Below are 23,369 nucleotides of genomic sequence, written 5' to 3' on the forward strand. Positions count from 1 at the left end.
TGAAAAGGCAAGTGTTCCTTTATTTTTTTCCAAGGTTTCTTCACTAGCTTTGTATCGCATAGCTTGTGAATAAACCTGGGAAAAAAACAAGGGATCACTTGTGCTTTCATGTGATCCTTTATTTCTTTCCCTCAGTATATATCACTGATATATTGTTCACAATGGAGTTGATTCACTCTCTCACTCAAACAGGAACTGTGGAGTAGCTTGTTGCAAATGGTAGCACATGCCCTTATCATATATATACGTGTTCAAAAAATAAAATATATACTTATTTCAAAGTTTAATGTTCTCACGTTCTCACAATATCTACAAATATGGTGTAAGGTACCACGCAATTCGATTGCTTAGGTATGTACATAAACAAGATACAATTTAAGTATATTTGAGGGACATTAAACATACAAAATATTTGAAAGCCAGGCATCAAATGTTTTATGCTACTGCAAGTAACAGCTAGTTTTATGCAATGCTTTGTTAATACGTGTGGGCATACATTCGTTCAATTAGTAATAAGATCAACGAATGTGATTTATATATTTATATTCTTTTGTTTTTCACAAAAACTTGATTTAGTGTCCAAGAATGCAACATATTCTCATGCCAATAATGGTTGTCAACCCCCCCCACCCCAACCCCACACTCCCACCCCACACCCCTCTCCAATAAAAAAATTGAAGGGGGTGATAACCATTATTGGCATGAGTATATTTGATGTAATCATTTATCAATGTTATCCATGACCAGTGTGTCTTTCATTTCGTCCGGTTTCCTTAATTTCAGCGCCATTAAAGTGGAGATTACTCCCAGAAACAATCCAAGAATGGACATGCCTATGGCTATGCCGGCAACAGAACCTGAAAAAAATGAAAGTGGGAGGCTGCAGTAAATATGTCCAGTATGTATGCAGTTAGCGTAAGCCAGGGACCCGTTCCTCAAAGCGATCGTAGCGCTACGACAGTCGTAAGTCTATGTTAAAGTATGGGAGCTACGATCATCTTAGCGCTAAGATCGCTTTGTACAACGGCACCAGGGTCTATAAACTGTCGTACAAAATATAGTACACAATATGTGCTTTGGGGTCATTCAAAAATATACCACATAAGTAAACGTGGGGCACGATAGCTGTGGTATTTTGCAATAATCCCCAAACACCAGGTGTATACTTTCTTTTGTGCGTCAGTATTTATGTAACAGTTTGCTTCTGAAGCCGAAACCGAGGTCTATTCAAACTGTAAATTGTGACATCATCATTAGACCCGTTCAAATGATTCTAAAAGCGGCACAAACACAATCACTCACAAACACGATTCTGAAATAAACTGCAAAACAAGAAACCGTCCTTCATTAAAGCTACTTCAGAGGACATCATACTTTACCTCCTTGCCATCCCGACGGTGCACCAACCGGACCTGTAACACAGAGGTCATGACAATTAGTTCTGATGCCGTCACATACCGATAAATATAGGCAATGTTTGCCCTTAACCCCGAAAACCTGCAGGCTCTAATATAAGGACCCAGAACCATAAAAAGTTGTTGGTCCTGATCAGTATGTGTAGGCCCTATATTTTAGCTACAATATAAGTACTTCCCAGCAAACACAAATGTGACAACTAACAAACTGAGTTAAAGAGTTTAATGTAACTCTAGTGACTGACTTGTCTTATTTACAACAAAATCAACATCCAAGTCTTCTGAAAAGTCTGTAATCTAAATTGCTTCCTTGAAAATGATAGTTGTTTCACTAACAGACAACAGCTGCTGATCAAGATAAAAACTAGAAATTACTCAATGATATTTTCTGAAATATAATACTCTTAGTTATTGTGAATGAAAAAGCTGTGGGCCATTAGGAAATGCAGGAAACAAAAGCTCTGGGTTCAAGTGGTTTTCAGTAGGCTTCTGGCCAAAGGACCGACACTAATTTCTAACGCTGCTGTACAGTTCAGCATGCCTTTTATTCACCAGAACAACCATGCTTTGACAAAATAAGCATGTCAGTTGTCAGCTTGTGTATTCCATTAAAGAGAATGTGTCTCTTGGTGTTGGATCGGGTAAACCGGTGTGAGAAGGCCATACACGCCATCGGGGTACGATCACACACAAATATAACCAGTTCGTCTTGGCGATATTCTTTACAGCGGGTACCCAATCCAAGTACTAGTATACGCGGGGCATTAAATCTAAAATAATGAATTTTTATTTCAAATTCATATACGGATTATTTCAACCTAGGTGACCTCATCTGGTCTATCCCTCCTACAGTGAATGGGTGACTTTGATCTAAACGCCGTAATAACATTGTTTAAGTCATGTTGTGACGACTTAAACTGGACTCCGTCTTCCCACACCACAATTGAGTGAGTGAGTTTAGTTTTACGCCGCACTCAGCAATATTCCAGCTATATGGCTGCAGTCTATAAATAATCGTGTGTGGACCAGACAATCCAGTGATCAACATCATAAGCATCGATCTTCACAATTGGGATACGACGTCATGTGTCTACCAAGTCAGCGAGCCTGATCACCCGATTCCGTTAGTCGCCTCAAGATTACGACAAGCATGTGTTGCTGAAGACCAATTTTAACCAGGATCTTCACGGATTTCCCATACCGCAACATAGACATAACCAGTTCGACTGTTATTTTCTAGGGGCGGTGGGGTAGCCTAGTTGTTAAAGCGTTGGCTCGTCACGCCGAAGACCCGGGTTCGAATCCCCAAATGGGTACATTGTGTGAAGCCCATTTCTGGTGTCCCCCGCCGTGATGTTGCTGGAATATTGCTAAAAGCGGCGTAAAACCAATCTCAGTCAGTCAGTCATTTTCTAAAGTAGTATTCTGTGGATAGTATTGGCCATAGCACTTTATTGGAGTGTCTTGAAATGAAGCGGAAAGGGGTAGAACAATCGACATTCCGCTTTTCGAGCCGACACCCTCTCCACTGGACTATGGAGCTCTTTCAGAGACTGTATGTTATCAGTTGACATGTAAGGACAGAATAGATATCTATTGCCAACCCACAGTGGTGACAGTTTAGACTTACTGCTGTGACTTTGCTGCGTTGTCTTAGCAAGAGGAGGGTGGAGAGTGGTCCCTTGGTGTAGAGTGGGCACGGCCATGGTTGGCCCGGAAGTAGTTGTATCCGTGAGGTCAATTAGAGTACCGTTAGATGACCTGATCACTTCCTTCATGGAGTGTGGTACTCCGGTGTATGTGTAGGTTCGCTGCGGAGGGAAATTAAGACAGCTGTAACCAATACCTGCATTTTATTTGGAAAATTCAGATTACTCATAATCGGCTGAATATGACTTTTAAATACTATTTTAGTGAGTGAGTGAGTTGGGTTTTAAGCCGCTTTTAGCAATATTCCAGCAATATCACGGCGGGGGACACCAGAAATGGACTTCACACATTGTACCCATGTAGGGCATCGAACCCAGGCCTAAGGCTTGACGAGCGGACGCTTTAACCACTAGGCTACCCCACCGCCCATACTATTTTAGATATTATTATATTGACTTGCTTTATTAAAGTAAAGTATTAATGATATCAGTAAATGGTTTTTGCAGGAATATTCAAGCTACGCGATGGTAGTCTTTGAACAATCGAGTCCCGGCAAACCAGTGGTTGATAGAATGAGCTATGAAACTGGGGGTACGATGACCCACAATCAAGTCACACATTTGAATTGTCATCCATGGTAATCATGGAGCAATGCGAATAAAGGGTTAACCGTGCTGAAAGGCTGATGAAACCATCCCTGCAGCAACACCTATCTGGGACGTACCGTGCCCGAGACAGGCTTGACAATGGTTGATTGAAACGAAAACTGGCCAGAGTCCAGAGTTCGACGGAAGTTGTTGGCGGCGGTGTCTGAGCTGATGGAGTTGATGGGGTTGCCGGTGTCACCTTTGATCGGAGGCGGTCCCAGCAACGTGAATACGACATACACGCCTTTGTTGTCGAAGTCAGCCTACAAAACACGGGTTTAACTGGAGGACGCATTATTCACAACAGCGAGTAAACAGTCGCTCAAAATAGCGTTTTTGGCAATATTCCAGGATGTCATCTTGCGGAAATATAAGCTAATAGTAACCATACCATCAGAAACCCCTTAGCGTATATACTGCAGGTCAAATATCTGTGTTTTATGCGGATTTTCGTTTGTTGGTAGATCAGTGTCAGTGACCAGGGAGAACAAAAACCAAAAACCGTTTTGTAAGTCCCTCCGAGTAGCCGTTGTCTGATTGGTTAAATCCGTTCGGCCGCTCGCGTTTGATTGGACGGTCATAGGTCGCTCAAAGGTTAGCTGACGCGACTTTCTACTAGGGTTTGTTTTATACGGTATAGCAGTGTAACGAATAATCCTGAGCCTAGGTTTACTTAGACTGACATTATTTACACAGTCTGAGAACTCCCTGCTACGCCACTACTGCTACCAGTGGCGGATCCAAGGGGGGAGTTCAGGGGGTTCGAACCCCACCTTTTGAAAATGACTTAAGACCACATTGAAAAAAAAAATTGCGTTGACGGATCAAAAGAGGTTCAGGGTTTTTTAAACAAAACACACCCCACCCCCAAAAATAAAAATATTTTTTTTTACTATTGCTGCTTCTACTACTACTTCTATTACTACTGCTGCTACTACTCAACTACAGCCACGACCTGCATCTTTCCCTCCCATGTGAAATATGCGAACTGTAATTGTGTGAATACAGCGACAACAACAGCAATATCTACAAAGCGTCTACTACAACTACATCTCCCACAGATACCTGTACACTACCTGCACGGCTTGTATCCTGGGACCGGAGATTCCCATGGCGTTGGTTATCGCGGTAGCCATGTTGTATTTGAACAATTTGGGTTTTGGTGAGATGGCCCAAGCGTTACCTGCAACAACACTGAAAATGTTGGGATTGAAAGGAATTTGCTGGTTTTGTTGATTCGTACTTTCACAAAATGCAAAACGAGACGTGGTCTAAAAAAAGAAACCAAATTCTTGAAGAATTCCCAAAGTGCAGCGGCAGCTTTTTTGAAAAGGTAGTTTTATATATTTGCAGGTCCTATAAGATAGTAAGTTTGATTATTAGCTTTAAGGGAGCTAGTTAAACATCGTAATTCGACTCAGTGTGCTCGAACACCTGTAAACTTCCGAATCGGAGCTATTAATTACATTGGCTTAGTCGAAGTAAAACAGGGTTACCTACCTTTGAGTGTGAACCGGAAGTTACGTAGGTCTCCCTTCTCATAGCAGTCCGAGACGTCAAACATCATGATGTCCGGCTCGTCCTCCGTGAAGTCAAATATGTTGTATATATATGTGGCATTCACCTACCAAACAAACATATACACATGTACATTGTGGTGGAATAAAAACACGTAAAGTAGAATGTTAATTTGTTCAAATATATAAATAGATACATTACAAGGTGGTTGAAACACGTCGCAAGAAGATGTTATGTATCGGAGATTACAGTTTAAGACGGTTATCAAGTTTACAGTGCTAATCTCTATTGACGTATGGGGGAGCGGTTTAGTGTCTCTTTAAGCAACATTACAGCAAAATGGCGACCGGTAAGCTTCATGTGGGGGTACAACCCGAGAGGGATGCAGTTAGGAGTTGACGAAACACACAGAGATAGTGCTGGGAATTTGAAGCGTAAACATATACACGGCCAATCTGGGATTTAAACAAAAGACCAGACTTTCAGAATCTTGGTACGCCCAAGGGACGCAACTCTACACAGCAAATTACGGCGCCTTAACGACTGGGCCACCTGAACGATTATATAATGCTGTACCCCAGGTATGTTGATCTTAAGTCTCATTGGCGCTTTCCTGATGGACGGTCCGAACTCGCTTATGAGCCAGTTATCCTGGAACACAATGACAATGATAACACAATTATTGTTTAACCATCTCCAAACAGTTATAAAGCTTCATTGTGATGTTGAAAAATATATGGGCTGGCTATTTCACAATTTAAACATGCCTTCTTCTCTCTCTCTCATGTGCCACATGATTAAAGTATGTAATACGACTCCCCACCACGTAGAGTCGTAGTGGAATGTAAAATCGTGGCACCACCTACGTAAAAAACTGCATTGATTAATGTTTACACCACATGTGAAGCAAACAGATGTGATCTTGGTTATTTAACAATTAAAAAAATAATGCCAAAGAATTCCTTTACTTATAAAGGTTGGTTAAAGGAGCGTTTAAACTCTTTATTCGCTTGGACCTAAATATTATATTAATGAAAAGATGCTTTTCGATACACGAGGCATAATGTACACCACTCACTGTAGAGAAGTACCATTCCCAAAAGGATGTTTGATTAAGACCCGGTGGAAAATCCTTTCTTTTTCCTATCCACGTATCCATGGTGATGCTACGTTCCGTTTTCTAAACATAAAACATCGTTTCACTTTACACCACGTTACACAGTTTCAAAATATAATTTAAGAGAAAACAAAATAAATTAAAAAGTATCGTACCACTTTTGTGTCTGAAGGACAAATCTTTGAATTGGTTTGGAATTCAGTCATTTCTTTCAAGAATCACTTCCTTCTAATGGATCAAGTCTCTCGACCTAAGCTGTCACTGACGTTTGTTAACTTCCTATTTGTTTGAAGATTCGGTGAGAGATGCATGCACTGGCACATCATCCTAGTTTAAATATGTGGTTAGAGTTTCAGAAATATGACGAGAGTTGTTGGCGGATGTGTCTTCGGCTACCATTGGACGACACTAACCATAGTATTCATTGGTCGTCAGTATCGAATGAAAACAAAGTTTGAGTAAGTAAATTTTGAGCTACACGGTGACAAATTCAATCGCTTAGATTACACCGTGACAAATTAATTCGCTTTGACTTACACGGTGACAAATTCAATCGCTTAGACTTACAGGATGATAAATTCAATCGCTTAGACTTACACGGTGACAAATTAATTCGCTTTGACTTACACGATGACAAATTCAATCGCTTAGACTTACAGGGTGACAAATTCAATCGCTTAGACTTACAGGGTGACAAATTCAATCGCTTAGACTTACATGGTGACAAATTAATTCGCTTTGACTTACACGGTAACAAATTCAACAGCTCCGATTTACGTGGTGACGAATCTCAACATGCAACTTAATAGCATAGAACAAATTTTCGTGGTGAAGACATGCCTCTATGTAAACTCACATTCGTAACCATGGACGCTAAACATAGGCAACATTATGATATTACAGGCTTCCCCACCATATTGTGACCTCCGCCTGTTGGTCCAACTTATTAAGATAGCTGCGCATACCAACAGTGCTACCAGAATCAGCAGTGCTTACCTGGCCAGAGTATACGAAGGCTCCGGAAGTGAAGTCGAAGAACTGTTTTGGACTTTTGATGCTGATATGGTTCAGGTCGGTCAGCTGGGAGTCGAAGACGTCCGTGGAGAGAGGAGCAACCTGACAGTCACCTGACGCCATGTCCACCATGTATGATACACCTGGACACATAGTCATTAGCCTCTGTAGATATACAGGTATCAGTTTTATACGTCAATGCTGACATGAGATACAGTTCCCTATATCTATCAAGCAGGAAAAAAACAAATAAATATAACGTTACAAATCCAATAACGTAGACTTTCACGGTGACAAATTCAACTACTTAGATTAACATGAGACAAATTCAGCTATTTAGACTTACACGGTAACAAATTCAGCTACATGGACTTACACGGTGACAAATTCAGCTGTTTAGACATACACGGTGACAAATTCAGCTGTTTAGACTTACACAGTGACAAATTCAGCTGTTTAGACTTACACAGTGACAAATACAGCTACACGGACTTACACGGTGACAAATTCAGCTGTTTAGACTTACACGGTGACAATTTCAGCTGTTTAGACTTACATGGTGACAAATTCAGCTGTTTAGACTTACACGGTGACAAATTCAGCTACATGGACTTACACGGTGACAAATTCAGCTATTTAGACTTACACGGTGACAAATCCAGCTACATGGACTTACACGGTGACAAATTCAGCTGTTTAGACTTACACGGTGACAATTTCAGCTGTTTAAACTTACATGGTGACAAATTCAGCTGTTTAGACTTACACGGTGACAAATTCAGCTACATGGACTTACACGGTGACAAATTCAGCTATTTAGACTTACACGGTGACAAATTCAGCTACATGGACTTACACGGTGACAAATTCAGCTGTTTAGACTTACAAGGTGACAAATTCAGCTGTTTAGACTTACACAGTAACAAATTCAGCTGTTTAGACTTACACGGTGACAAATTTAGCTGTTTAGACTTACACAGTGACAAATTCAGCTACATGGACTTACACGGTGACAAATTCAGCTGTATAGACTTACACGGTGACAAATTTAGCTGTTTAGACATACACGGTGACAAATTCAGCTGTTTATACTTACATGGTGACAACTTCAGCTGTTTAGACTTACACGGTGACAAATTCAGCTGTTTAGACTTACACGGTGACAAATTCAGCTGTTTAGACTTACACAGTGACAAATCCAGCTACATGGACTTACACGGTGACAAATTCAGCTACACGGACTTACACGGTGACAAATTCAGCTATTTAGACTTACACGGTGACAAATTCAGCTGTTTAGACTTACATGGTGACAAATTCAGCTGTTTAGACTTACACGGTGACAAATTCAGCTACATGGACTTACACGGTGACAAATTCAGCTATTTAGACTTACACGTTGACAAATTCAGCTGTTTAGACTTACATGGTGACAAATTCAGCTGTTTAGACTTACACGGTGACAAATTCAGCTGTTTAGACTTACACGGTGACAAATTCAGCTGTTTAGACTTACACAGTGACAAATCCAGCTACATGGACTTACACGGTGACAAATTCAGCTACACGGACTTACAAGGTGACAAATTCAGCTATTTAGACTTACACGTTGACAAATTCAGCTGTTTAGACTTACATGGTGACAAATTCAGCTGTTTAGACTTACACGGTGACAAATTCAGCTACATGGACTTACACGGTGACAAATTCAGCTATTTAGACTTACACGGTGACAAATCCAGCTTCATGGACTTACACGGTGACAAATTCAGCTGTTTAGACTTACAAGGTGACAAATTCAGCTGTTTAGACTTACATGGTGACAAATTCAGCTGTTTAGACTTACACGGTGACAAATTCAACTGTTTAGACTTACACAGTGACAAATTCAACTACATGGACTTACACGGTGACGGATTCAGCTGTTTAGACTTACACGGTGACAAATTCATCTGTTAAGACTTACACAGTGACAAATTCAGCTACATGGATTTTCACGGTCACAAATTCAGCTGTTTAGACTTACACGGTGACAAATTCAACTGTTTAGACTTACATGGTGACAAATTCAGCTACATGGACTTATACGGTGACAAATTCAGCTGTTTAGACTTACACGGTGACAAATTCAGCTGTTTAGACTTACATGGTGACAAATTCTGCTGCTTAGACTTACATGGTGACAAATTCAGCTACATGGACTTACATGGTGACAGATTCAGCTGTTTAGACTTACACGGTGACAAATTCATCTGTTAAGACTTACACAGTTACAAATTCAGCTACATGGACTTACACGGTCACAAATTCAGCTGTTTAGACTTACACGGTGACAAATTCAACTGTTAAGACTTACACAGTGACAAATTCAGCTACATGGACTTACACGGTCACAAATTCAGCTGTTTAGACTTACACGGTGACAAATTCATCTGTTAAGACTTACACAGTGACAAATTCAGCTACATGGACTTACACGGTCACAAATTCAGCTGTTTAGACTTACACGGTGACAAATTCAGCTGTTTAGACTTACACGGTCACAAATTCAGCTGTTTAGACTTACATGGTGACAAATTCTGCTACTTAGACTTACATGGTGACAAATTCAGCTACATGGACTTACATGGTGACAGATTCAGCTGTTTAGACTTACACGGTGACAAATTCATCTGTTAAGACTTACACAGTGACAAATTCAGCTACATGGACTTACACGGTCACAAATTCAGCTGTTTAGACTTACATGGTGACAAATTCTGCTACTTAGACTTACATGGTGACAAATTCAGCTACATGGACTTACATGGTGACAGATTCAGCTGTTTAGACACATACGGTGACACAATTCAACTCTTTAGACTTACACTTAGACAAATTCAACAGCTTAGACTTACACGGCGATATTTTCCATGCTTCAAAACAAACTGTGGGGAGATATCGAGAATCGGCTTTGTGAGTGTGCCCATGAAGAGAGTCGACCCCTGTTTTCCGTCGTATTGAAGTTTTGGGGACAGGTGGTTGAATTACATGATGTTGAATCCGTACTTCGTCACATAAACCTAGCACAGTCAAGAACGTCTAGCATTGGGCTTCCGTTCTCACGGTCGGGTGGCCAAGTGGTGAAAGCACTGGCTTGTTAATCGATTCCCCGAGTCGATTCTATGTGTGAAGCGATTTCTCATACTGACCGTCATGACTGAACTGGGTTCTGTTCTGCATAGCGATATCAGCTATAAGTCATTCCTTACTCTCAGGGGCGGTGGGGTAGCCTAGTGGTTAAAGCGTCCGCTCGTCACGCCGAAGACCCGGGTTCGACTCCCCACATGGGTACAATGTGTGAAGAAAATTTCTGGTGTCCCCCGCCGTTATATTGCTTGAATATTGCTTAAAGCGGCTTAAAACCATACTCACTCACTCACTCACTCTTTTGAGTAAAACGATCCTGAATGCTTTCTTATAGCGGCTTCAAACATTACTCTCTCATCTGCTGTCTTCGTCTGACTTATCCAGTGGCATGTAAACCTTCAGTGACATAACCCCAAATCCACTTTGTCACATGGCGTTGAACGGAAATGGTAGTTTTGGGCTACCGGTAAAGCGGATATCCCACGCATTTCAGTGGGGGATTAAATAATATTAAAAAAAGTCCCTAATTTGGCCAAGACTGAGCTTGACATTTCGAGATAACGATGATGAGGTTTGCTTTGCTCAGGTGACGAATAGCTGTATGTGAGTGCCGTACGTCAAACCGACCACATGAGAGATTTATGCAGGTCGCTGACGCTCACCTCTGAAGCAGGTATGGGTATGGGTGCGACACAATAACGGAACGACCATAACACACACACACACACACACACACACACACACACACACACACACACACACACACACACACACACACACACACACACACACATCTCCAAACAAACACCTACCCACCATCACAACAAGAAAGGGAGAGAAAACACCCATCACCCACACACACACACACACACACACACACACACACACACACACACACACACCTCTCACTCCTTAAATAAATAAAAGTAAAAGAGGCACCCAAACCATTAATCAACAAACACACAAATATCCAAAACAATATAAACGAAGACAGATGTAAAAGAAAATGCCCACATCAACAAACGAAAAAAAGACCCCAAGATAAAGACAAAAGAACACGGAAATCCATATGAACAGTTAGACATGTGCACAGTAATTATTTAAAGTGAAACCCTGCTGTTAAACCGGAAGCCTCCCTGACAATTTTGGTTAGGAATGTCTATCGAGGTGATAAAACGTAACATCCACGAATCGCTAATCCGGTTTTTGAAAGTTCTTACCCTATTTATCTGGAAACCCAATCTATCCAATAATGTTTGGAACGTTTATATTCAAATCGACATTAACAATTAGCAATATTTCAGCAACATTTTGCGGGGATGCCATTAAATGCTTCACCAACTGTATCAATGTGGGGAATCGAATTATAATTCGACTATACTATAATTCGGACAAGTGTTTACACGGACGATTTCAAAATGAGCTGGATAGTCCGGGTTAAAGAGGTTCAGTGTGTACCTGCGTTGAAGTCGTGGATTTCTCTTCTGGCAACCATCGGCACGAAGACCAGTCCCCCTGGCATTGGTTTCGAGTCAATGCGCACCATCTTCCGGCTATAGTCGTACCATTCCTGAAGGTCAAAGATCTGAATATTTTCTTTTGTGTTTGGCCATCCACTAATATTAATGATAGTGACCTCGGTGACCACAGCAATAACTACAACGTTGAATACGATAAATACGACGATGCTGCTGTCATATATAACTTGAGTGAGTGGGGCGAGTTTACGGCGCTTTTAGCAACATTTCAGAAAGACCTCGGCAAAGAAACCAGTTAAGGGCTTAACACACTTCAGAGTGACAATAATCATCATCATCATCATCATCAACATACATAACAGACAATTAAATATAAGAATACAAATGTTATCTTACGTCATAAGCCCCGATAGCGTTGTAATGTGGGACAATCATCTCTGCTCGGAAGGAAAAGTAGTTCGGTACATTAGGAGTAGTTTTTGTATTCTTCCGCCCGTCGCAGTAGATGCCCCCTGGAATCTGAAACATACAACAGTCACGACTGGAGTTTCCCTGGGAGGTGTGTGTGTGGTGGTGGTGTGTGTGTGGTGGGGGTCTGTGTATGTGTGTGCGTGCGTGCGTGCGCGTGTGTGTGTCGGGTGGTGTGTGTGTGTGTAAATAACTGTTTTACACTGTCATGTAACAACACAAAGATAAACTGAAAGGTAGATTCTCACTGGGTGTGAGTTAATTTGGAGAACATACTTACTGTAACAAGAAATAACGTTGACGTGTACATAAAAACAAATAAATGTGTATCAGTTATGGTACCCTGCCGATAAGGATATATCCAAATGAATACGCTATAATCAATTATATTCCTGAGAGGAGTGACTTGCACTGGGATGAAATCACTTTTGCGTAATTTGGTCCTGGTGTGGGAACTGATACTACTATAGCGGCACACAGGGCGGTGGGGTAGCCTAGTGGTTAAAGCGTTCGCTCGTCACGTCTAAGACCCATGTTCGATATTCCCACATGGGTACAATGTGTGAAGCCCATTTCTAGTGTCCTCCGCCGTGATATTGCTGGAATGTTACTAAAAGCGGCGTAAAACTATACTCACTCACTCACAGCGGCATACAAAAGTGCAGCGAACGTCAAAAGGACATAAAACCCTGAATTGCCTCCCTTAGGCGTGCCAGGAATCTATAATCGTGAATTCGCACTTATTTTGTTTCAAAGTTTTTTCGCACCATATCCATCTCCCTATTTCCACCAAAATGACAAACATGTGAGCCCGCCTCTTCAGGTGTTTCTCCCAAATGAACATGACATGCCACATGGCGTGAAGTTCTAGCCATAAGGGCGTAATCATAGATTATACTTACTTGAAATACACTGTAATCATCGATGTACTCTTGGAAGTAGACGATGTCGTATTGTTCGTGTGACTCATAGCTGTTGGTGCCGGTGCCGATTTTTCTATGGATCAAGCTCCTGATAGGCGCCATGATGGCACCAGAAGGAGTTGTCCACGTCTTTCCGTCTGAAGTCAAACGTAATACAACTCTGGGTTATAATAACTATACATTCAATATTACCACATATCACCGATGAGGTCCACGTTCCGTCTCAAGTCAAACGTAATACAACTCTGGGTTATAATACATATACATTCAATATTACCATATATGACCGGTGAGGTCCACGTCGTGCCGTCTCAAGTCAAACGTAATACAACTCTGGGTTATAATAACTATACATTCAATATTACCACATATCACCGATGAGGTCCACGTGCCGTCTCAAGTCAAACGTAATACAACTCTGGGTTATAATAACTATACGTTCAGTATTACCCTATATGACAGATGAGGTCCACGTCTTGCCGTCAGAAGTCAAACGTAATACAACTCTGGGTTATAATAGCTATACGTTCAGTATTACCCTATATGACAGGTGAGGTCCACGTCTTGCCGTCTCAAGTCAAACGTAATACAACTCTGGGTTATAATATGTATACATTCAATATTACCATATATCACCGATGAGGTCCACGTCGTGCCGTCTGAAGTCAAACATCAGTCAGAAACAACAGAAACTTGTGAATTTAACATTCAAACGTTTAGCAGTTCCAAAAGACCAGGGGATCTCAACTGAGAATGTCCTTACTCATAAACACAAAAGAAAAAAACAAAACAAAATGTTTATTTGATAATCATGTATTGATAGGGACTTATTTTTTTCTGTTTTGGAATATTTTTTCGGCTACTGTTTTCAACATATATAGCAACGTTTTGATAACGTTTGTACTTGTCTTGTCTAATTGAGTTTTCGAGTGTATAGTGTGTTTTGTCCGGTACTGTATATTAATACCTAATCACTGAAACTGACATGCAGGCACAAGTCATGGACTATGTCTGCATTTCATATCGAAACAAAGCAGACAGTGTCAGTAGCTACTGAAATAGCAACCGAGGGCTATTTCCGATGTTTATTTCAGAAGCAATTACATCCGCTCAACAGTGCCACTTGTTCATTCACAGCGCATTGTGGACCCAGTTTGTAATCGACCAATTGACGGCGATTATCTCAACTCTTTCATTTACAACGCTGATATAACAGGCTTGCTTGTTCAGCTACACCAGCTGACAACAGAGGGAACGAAGCGTATGACAGATTTCCAAAGGTAAGTCTGAATGGAACAATTGTAAACTGATTAATTCCAAAGTTCTGTGATTGGCGAAATGAACATGGAATGGACATGCAATGGACATGCACTGGACATGCACTGGACATGCTATTTACACCGATGCACCTATGTGTGGAGTGGTAGACGTCTCACACCTGTTCCTTCCTCGTGGAGATTGATTGAAATACAGGGTGGTGGGGTAGCCTAGTGGTTACAGTGTTCGCTCGTCACCCCGAAGTCCCGGGTTCGATTCCCACTCGCGTACAATGTGTGAAGCCCATTTCTGGTGTCCCCCCGCCATGACATTGCTGTAATATTGCTAAAAGCGGCGTTATGGTTTTAGCAATGTTTCAGTAAAATCACGGCGGAGGACACCAGAAATTTAATGTGCTTCACACATTGCACCCACGTGGGGAATCGAACCCCGGGCCTTCGGCGTGTATAGCCTAGAATTAACACATTAATAGTAGATCAAATATAACATACGCATATATAGCTTGTATAAGACAGAAAGACTAAAAGATGAAAATATTTTCTTCTGAATCAACAGTTGTCATGACTCTCATCAAATGAACTAGGATAATACCGTGGCGCTCAACACTATTACATAAACACGGTGACGTGCATTAGAGTGAGTGAGTTGGGTTTTACGCTTGACGAGCGAACGCTTTATCCACTCGGCTACCCCACAGATTCGCCTGCATTGGAGGGAAATCTGTGAAAGACGCAATGACGTGTTACACGGAAACATATTTACAACAAAAGATTACCAAAAATATTAATGTGAGAAAACGTGACTTTCTCAATCAATTCTGCAATATATTCAGGTAAGGCCTTAAAAAATTAAAGTGATACTTTTTTTTCTATTTTTCGCCAACCTGCCAATCATGTATTTCGTGAAAAAGTAATACATTTGGAAATTAAAAAATCTAGCCTTCTTTAAGAATGGAATTATAAGAAAATATATAACCCCTGTGTGATGGAATCTAATGTATTATAAACAGGTGGGTTTCCTATTGTACTTGGGCCTGTGTCGCTGAGTACAACACTCCACTTCATTTGACACTCATGAATAAATAAGATATATCAAATTGAATCGAATATAATGTTATATCACACAAAGGGCGACCACATGTTGGTATTTGATTTCTGGGTTCATAATTTGATTCTTTACAAACTAAAGATGTTAGCTGAATTTACCTGAGAAGTAGAAGTCGATCTTGATCGTTTGTTGTGTGTCATGGTGGTAGGTGCAACTCTCCCAGTACAGCGCCGAGATGTTCCTCACTGTGGCTGTGCCCTTGTATGTCTCATTGTAGAACTGCCCGAACTTCAGCGCTTTGCACGCTCAGGACCTCGGCTGTAAAAAGGTAGGGCGAACATTCATACGGGCGCCTCTATATAACGAAACCCTGTTTAGACGGAGATACCCGTGAAGATCCGGTTTAGAATAGATCTTCAGTAACCCATGCTTGTCGTAAGAGGCGACTAACGGGATCGGGTGGTCAGGCTCACTGCCTTGATTGACACATGTCATCGGTTCCCAATTGCGTAGATTGATGCTTATGCCCTTGATCACTGGATTGTCTGGTCCAGACACGATTATTTACTGACCGCCGCCATATAGCTGGAATATTGCTGAGGGCGGCTTAAAACTGGCCCACTCCCATAAACCCTTACAACCACTCACTCACTCATTCATTCACCCAGTAACGATGAAACGTACAAACCTGCTGTTCCATTGACACTTTGGAATGGTAAGGTGAACGTATCACCGGCAGCAAGCTTCGTCACTGCACACGTATTATCTAGAAGTAGAACGGCGGTAACTGAACCAAGGATCGTTGAATACCTGAACCTAAAACTATATCTTATATATAAAATGTCAACATAAAAGTTAATTTTACATTCCTGGGATAGTTTAATGATGGGAAAAGTGGTGGGAAATCCCCAATTAGTTTCAGAAGAACTGCATTATATGTCAGCTTTGAGAAAAGCAATTCACTGTGTCATAACCATAACAACACACGCATACACGCACACACACGCGCGCGCGTACACACACACACACACACACACCACCCCCACCCACCCCCAACACACATACGCACGCACACACACACAAACCCCAAAAAACAAAACAAACAAAAATACAACAAACAAAAACAAAACCCCAAACCAACAAACACATATCAAAATCAACGAAGCTATTAAACCTAACACCCCCCCCCCCCCTCAAACCCAAACAAAAACAAATATATTTTGAGAAAAGATTGTTTAACTTCCTATCTTAGACTTGCCCCAAGAGTAGAACCAATGCATACCTTGTGATCAATGCCAAATTGGTTCCCGTCACGATGTTGCTGAAATATATCCGATGTGACGATAAATATTAACTAACTCACTCACTTACACGCATACCTTGTATAGTGAAGTATTCGTTGGTTGTGTAGTCCGATATAAACAACACGACCTTCCCTGGGTCATACACCCCGGTCAGCCTCAGGGCTGCTCTATTGCCCGGTCCGTCAAAGAATTCTTCCACATAGACCCATTTCTTCTGCTCAATGACTTTCCATTCCATTCGGGCAAGGTATGTATCTGCTAACTCCGGCAGAGCGCTGGCTTAGAAACATAAAGATACACCTTGTAAGGTTTTCATATCAACATGACAGAAATTTCATTCTCCAACTCGTTAATCCGATTTAAGCATTTAAAATGGTTCAATTGGTGGGCAGATTAATGGGCGAATTATTATAGCATAGACGTATTTCTTCATTGTTACTTTTCGCTCGTCACGCCGAAGACCCGGGTTCGATTGCCCACATGGGTACAATATGTGCAGACATTTGTGGCATCCCCCGTCGTGATATTGCTGGAATATTGCTAAAAGCGGCGTAAAACTAAACCCTATAACGCATCGTTACTTTTTGACGAAAAACTGCAAACTTGTTACTGCACCGTTAAACACTCACTCCTGATAAAGGCTAGTCTGTCATACAGCCCCTGAAGTAAATATATCCAAGAAAACCCACGCAAGTCTAGAAAATGTGGCAAGTCTAGATTTCTGAAAATGAAGAAAGTCTCAGGGCTCCTTTTCATTACATTTTATTTTTTTCACTTTTAGCTTTTTTTTCTGTAAAATATTTTCATTTCAAAGACGAGTTGTTAGTATAGACAAAGGATTAAAAGACAAGCACCAAGTCGTACCAACACCATCATCTCACAATTAAACTACAACATTCAGAAATGTCACGATCCAACCCCGGTGGTCAACCCCGACCATCGCCCCTATTCCAATCACTACCCCCATCCCACCAGGATCCAGCAAGTGTTTGGGTTCAGAATAGGCCCCCCAGTAGCTTATTCTTCTCGTCGACCCGTGACGATCCGGGTTAGAATAGGTCTTCAGCAACCCATGCTTGCCACAAAAGGCGACTTTGCTTGTCGTAAGAGGCGACTAACGGGATCAGGTGGTCAGGCTCGCTGGCCTGGTTGACACATGTCATCAGTTCCCAATTGCGCAGATCGATCCTCATGCTGTTGATCACTGGATTGTCTGGTCCTGACTGGATTATTTACAGACCGCCGCCATATAGCTGGAATATTGCTGAGTGCGGCGTAAAACTAAACTCGCTCACTCACTCACTATTCTTCTCGTCGTTTGTCGATTGCGTTGCATCGTACTCAAAGAACGTAGATCGAGGCTCATATCAGCATCATCTGAGTAGAATCGATCATGGGAGACCTTTGCCACACACACATCAAAAAACATTATTCATACCTGTATCATTCCAATTCGGTGTACACACACTGGTATCAAGCTGACCGGAAACGCACCGGCTGACCCGGAAGTCGACGAGAAACAGTAATGCAGCCAAACAGATAACTTAAAGGAAAATATTTCATCAACATTAATCACATCACATATAAAATATTCATGATAATAATCCAAACAGTGAAAACGCACACATGCCATTGTCAAAATTCATACAAAATATTAAAAAATGTAGAATAGACGTATATATTCATGTGCAGAATTTTGTGTGGTATATGTTCAAATAATCCTGATACAAACTACGAGGGATGGGAATACCTTAGTTATTCGCTAATGATGTAAATAAAGGCAGTAATTTGGCATTTTCTTACCTCTCGCCATGACCCAGTGATATCCGTTGAGTTCATGTACATATCTTTGGGGAGTGGACACAAACCGCCTATTGTTGAGGTGGAGAGTACAAAAGTCGAAGCCCTGATAACGTAAGCTCGACAGTCACACATAGTAACCGAGCCTGATAGGGATGCAACAGCCTTCCTCCATGCCACGTAACGACTTTATCGCATGCTATTTTATCTGAATGACCATCCAACATTCTTTCTCCCAAGTCAAACGTTTAAAGGATGCTAAGCAGAGCCTTGTTCATTCGGTTTGGTTGTAATACGTATAATCTGGATAAATGTTATCTGAAGGTTTGTCATCCTCGGTATTTCAGGGAATTATATCTACGTTATAGTGGGATAAATGCTTTGTGCCATTTCACACGGGTTGAACGCTATTTGAACTATATCTCGGTATAATATTTTAATTACACATTGAACTACTTTACAACACTTGATATGTTAGGTTTGTTACTACAGAAAAGAAGCTTCGTTAACGAATGTTGTCCAGGGCATTCATTATAATAGAGTGGAGATATAATATGCCTTTTATAATTGGGGATGTATTCACTTCAAATGTGTCGTAAGTTCTCATTCCCGGTTCAGACATGATTTATATATCCAGGAAATGATAGATTTTAATGTTATTTATATTTACCTGGTCATCATAGAGTGTATGTGACACAAAGGAAGGTCGTATTTCGCTGGGCGGAGTTGCGTCCCTTAGGCGTGACAGAAATATGATATCTATGATCATGGGTTCGAATCTAGGTTTTCTCCGACCACGTTTCTGGGTTTCCAGAACTAAACCTTTGGTTAACAATCGGTCTCTGAAAATATATGATTTTGGAAGAGACAAATAACGCCATTTGAACTAAAAAGGTGGAAAAGCTGGACTTGCTTCGTTTAAGTCTTCGATTAGGAGGGGCGATTGGGTAGCATGGTGGTTGAAGCGTTCGCTCGTCACGCCGATGACCAGGGTTCAATTCCCCACATGGGTACAATGTGTAAAGCCCCTTTCTGGTGTGTCCCGCCGTGATATTGCTGGAATATTGCTGAAAACTGTGTAAAACCATACTCACTCACTCACTCTTCGATTAGAACGAAGGGAAATTATATGGTTCAGGGACTGTGAGAATAGACTACACTATGCCCGTCTTCGCGGGTTTCACTTCGGGAGACGTTTAAGACCAGCATCACTTCAGGGTTTCCTCTCAAGATGAAGCTGAAACTCCGTGCCACAACTGGGATGCTGAATTCACTCACTCACTCAAAGGGGAACAATAACTGGGATACTGAACTCACTCACTCACTCCCTCAAAGGGGAACAATGCTCCGGGATCCTAAACGATATAATTATACTGACAGTTTTACTCAGTTAAATTCATCTTAAATAATGAATTCAGGCACGTAGCAAGCCATTTGTTTCGTGTAAGCCTGATAGGTTGTAAAGCTTTACATCTAGATAGTATTGAGGGCTTGCCCAACCTTTTATATGTAAGCTAGAATCATGTGTAAGCCCGGGCTTTTTCATAATGGCAGCTAGGCCCCTGGTATTGAACTGACGTACACAGTAAAGTACACGCCTGGTGTTTTGGGACTATATTTTGGAAAACAATGTAAATATTTTGAAAAGTGTTTTATTTGTGACTTACAAGCTACCAAGATTTTGTAAGTGTGGCCAACCCGAACGACAAGAGGTTTCTTTTATGCGTCAGTTTAGTATCTTGTTTGAGATGAGTAACGTCTCTCAACCGGATATTCATTAACTGTTTGACACCCATTAGACAATTTGAGGCTGCAACTGATTACAAACCACTTGCGAGTAAGCCAGCCTCGTTCAAGTACCCAGTTGCCCTTTAAGCTCACCTCATGACATCTCTGAAACACACTTCAAAGCAGAGTTGACCGCACTCACTCACTCACTCATGTTTGTTGCTCACACAGGCACGATTTCTGTTCTCGTGTCATGCATGTAATCAGAACATATATATCTATTTATCGTTTGTTTATTTGTTTATTTACCAAATACTTCCCAACGTTTCTTTGCTGTTACAAATGTATAACCTATTTTTTTACACACGTATGAATATTTCGTATCATATTTCACGATGGAATGAAATGTCACTTGTATCGCACATGCTGCTGTGTGTCTTCATGTAGAAACGCATATAATTACATATACCGTAGTTCCTCTATAATAGGCTTGAACTGTCAATGCCGAAGCTCATTGTTGGTGATGACTGCCAGTGTGTTGAATCAGGTTGAATTCAATGATATTTGCAGACGGTTCTGACAAAAAGCCTTGAGTTGTGTCCCTTAAATTCCATATTCTAGGGTCATGGATTCGAATCCCAGTTACAGCGCAAATATGATTCTTGGTTACTCCGCTTGTCTGGGCTTATAGAATGTTTCACTTAGGCTTTCCTCTTACTTTGAGCTGATACGCAGTATTGGAGTGAGTGAGTTTACTTTTACGCCGCACTCAGCAATATTCCAGCTATATGGCGGCGGTCTGTAAATAATCGAGTCTGGACCAGAAAATCCAGTGATCAACAGCATGAGCATCGATTTACGCAATTGGGAACCGATGCAATGTGTCAACCAAGTCAGCGAGCCTGACCACCCGATCCCGTTAGTCGAATCTTACGACAAGCATGGGTTACTGAAGATCAATATTCTAACCCGGATCCGCAGTATTGAATTTTTGATCAGTAGCCTTAGCCTAATATACACGTAAATTTGACTTTACATCCAGCAATCGTTAATATTGCTTTTTCAATATTTAACAAAAGACACATATGTCTGAAAAGTACAGCTGAATGCCGATGTGTCGATCTATCCTATGTGTCGAACTTAGTGCCGGCCCCAGCGATTACACCATTTCTTTCAACGAACATCGATTACACCATAGGTCGAATCAGATATGTCCGATTGTCGGTTGTCTCGAAACGCACTACATAATTTATCAAACACTCAACGTCTCGTCTCTTTCTCGGTTTATTAGCATGCAGTTTTTGTACAGCGTACGGTAGCGCTGTAACTCGTGCGAATGAAGAAGGCATCAGCTAAAGTGTGAGTTCTGCCGTCGTGTTAGCCTTGCACCGACTCACCGGTCGAGTACTTAATCAAGCAGACACCGTGGATGCTGTAGGGTTGAAGAATACCCATACAGGTTTAATATATTGCCCATATTGATTTTCCTACACTCGTGAATATAAATGTTATCCTTCCTTCGAACTGATAGCTATTCAGAATAAATGTTTACAATATTATTGCCAAGAATTGAGAAATGTTAATTTGTAATGAAAAATGGTTTATGTACAAGCAAAGACAAATGCTTAAATGGTTGATGCTTAATGGGGCTACTTTAGTCTACCGGCTGTTGCAAATTTTCAGATGAATATACCGCTTGGCAAATGACACTAGCAAATACACTTAAACATTCACAATTCTACTGTCAGATCCTGTCTGATATCACCCGTGAAGATCCGGGTAAAAACTGATCTTCAGCTGCTTTTCGTAAGAGGCGACTAACGGGAGGTGGTCAGGCTCGCTGACTTGGTTGACACATGTCATCGGTTCCCAATTGCGTAGACCTATGCTCATGCTGTTGATCACTGGATTATCTGGTCCAGACTAGATTATTTACACACCGCCGCTATATAGCTGGAATATTGCTGAGTTCGGCGTAAAACTAAACTCACTCACTCACTGTTATCATGCAGCGTCAAAGTTCGAGGTATACTTTCTTTTTGGCCGACAGTTTAGGTGTTAAAGTTATACCCTGTCTGTTTCTTATTGTTTAAGTATTAACTGCTAACTTTTAGATTTTAGTACATAGGGTTGTGTTTTAATTAAAATAGCTTGGATTGCCAAACTGCCTTCAGTGCTGACATGCATATGTATACACCTTAAATATACAACAGAATAGTATGAGGATATATGACCATACATTTAAAGTGGTTCATACGACATACGTTCATATTGATCTGGAAAGTGTGTGCAGCAATAACCTGTACTGAAAGACCTATTGACCGACAACGTATATCGGGGAACCCATGCTAATACTCACAGGAGTGAGTGAGTGAGTGAGTGAGCGGGCGGGCGGGTGGTTGAGTGAGTGGGTGAGTGAGTGAGTGAGTGAGTGAGTGAGAGTGGGTCGGTGAGTGAGTGAGTGAGTGAGCGAACGGGTGAGTGGTTGAGTGAGTGAGTGAGTGAGTGAGCGAGCGAGCGAGCGGGTGGGTGGTTGAGTGAGTGAGTGAGACTGGGTGAGTGAGAGTGGGTGAGTGAGTCAGTGAGTGTATTTGTTCGTTCGTTCGTTCGTGATATTAAAATCAATGTGAAAGGCTATACAAATTGTCATGGGAAGTAACTGTTGGTAGCCTGTATCTTTAACAACGTCCATACATTCAGCCACAGATGTGCATCCACGAATATGATGGCGCATGCGTGTGAGAGCAGCGACGGGTCTGATAGTGTACACGGGAGTAGCTGATCGACATGTATGGAAGCCTGTTTTGAACATAACACTGTCTTTATGTCAACACGTTTTGATGCTTGGGGAGC

The 23,369-nt window shown here is 41.4% G+C and overlaps 2 protein-coding genes across 2 annotated transcripts in view; one reads left to right on the plus strand and one right to left on the minus strand.

Moving 5' to 3' along the window:
* Positions 1-268: 268 nt before the first annotated feature.
* Positions 269-18,930, minus strand: LOC124290196. Its single transcript, XM_046726892.1, has 18 exons — positions 18,792-18,930; positions 18,427-18,531; positions 17,064-17,267; positions 16,373-16,450; positions 15,843-16,002; positions 13,339-13,496; positions 12,365-12,487; positions 11,949-12,060; positions 7,344-7,504; positions 6,309-6,410; positions 5,807-5,881; positions 5,213-5,336; positions 4,789-4,895; positions 3,790-3,975; positions 3,046-3,226; positions 1,380-1,412; positions 718-857; positions 269-597 (listed from the first exon to the last, which is right to left on the minus strand). Exons 6-17 carry the CDS (start codon positions 13,459-13,461, stop codon positions 721-723), a joined length of 1,464 nt encoding a protein of 487 aa, XP_046582848.1. The 5' UTR covers positions 13,462-13,496; positions 15,843-16,002; positions 16,373-16,450; positions 17,064-17,267; positions 18,427-18,531; positions 18,792-18,930; the 3' UTR covers positions 269-597; positions 718-720.
* Positions 14,608-23,369, plus strand: part of LOC124290198 (myosin light chain kinase, smooth muscle-like) — a 105,265-nt gene continuing 96,503 nt past the window's right edge. The window contains exon 1 of the mRNA XM_046726896.1: positions 14,608-14,639. Within this exon, the coding sequence (XP_046582852.1) occupies positions 14,623-14,639 (17 nt within the window). The 5' untranslated portion in view covers positions 14,608-14,622. The remainder of the gene's footprint in view (positions 14,640-23,369) is intronic.

The sequence above is a fragment of the Haliotis rubra genome, unplaced genomic scaffold, assembly GCF_003918875.1.
Source record: "Haliotis rubra isolate DU_JTF1 unplaced genomic scaffold, ASM391887v1 Scf46, whole genome shotgun sequence".
Taxonomy (NCBI): Eukaryota; Metazoa; Mollusca; class Gastropoda; order Lepetellida; family Haliotidae; genus Haliotis; species Haliotis rubra.

Bases quoted from the DNA above. Each gene is read 5' to 3' on its own strand.
- LOC124290196 (XM_046726892.1), bottom strand. From the start codon at position 13,461: ATGGCGCCTATCAGGAGCTTGATCCATAGAAAAATCGGCACCGGCACC. The intron at 3,227-3,789 runs GTACGTCCCAGA...TTCCCTCCGCAG, and splicing joins TCAAGCCTGTCTCGGGCACG to CGAACCTACACATACACCGG. The intron at 1,413-3,045 runs GTAAGTCTAAAC...TCTGTGTTACAG, and splicing joins AACGCAGCAAAGTCACAGCA to GTCCGGTTGGTGCACCGTCG.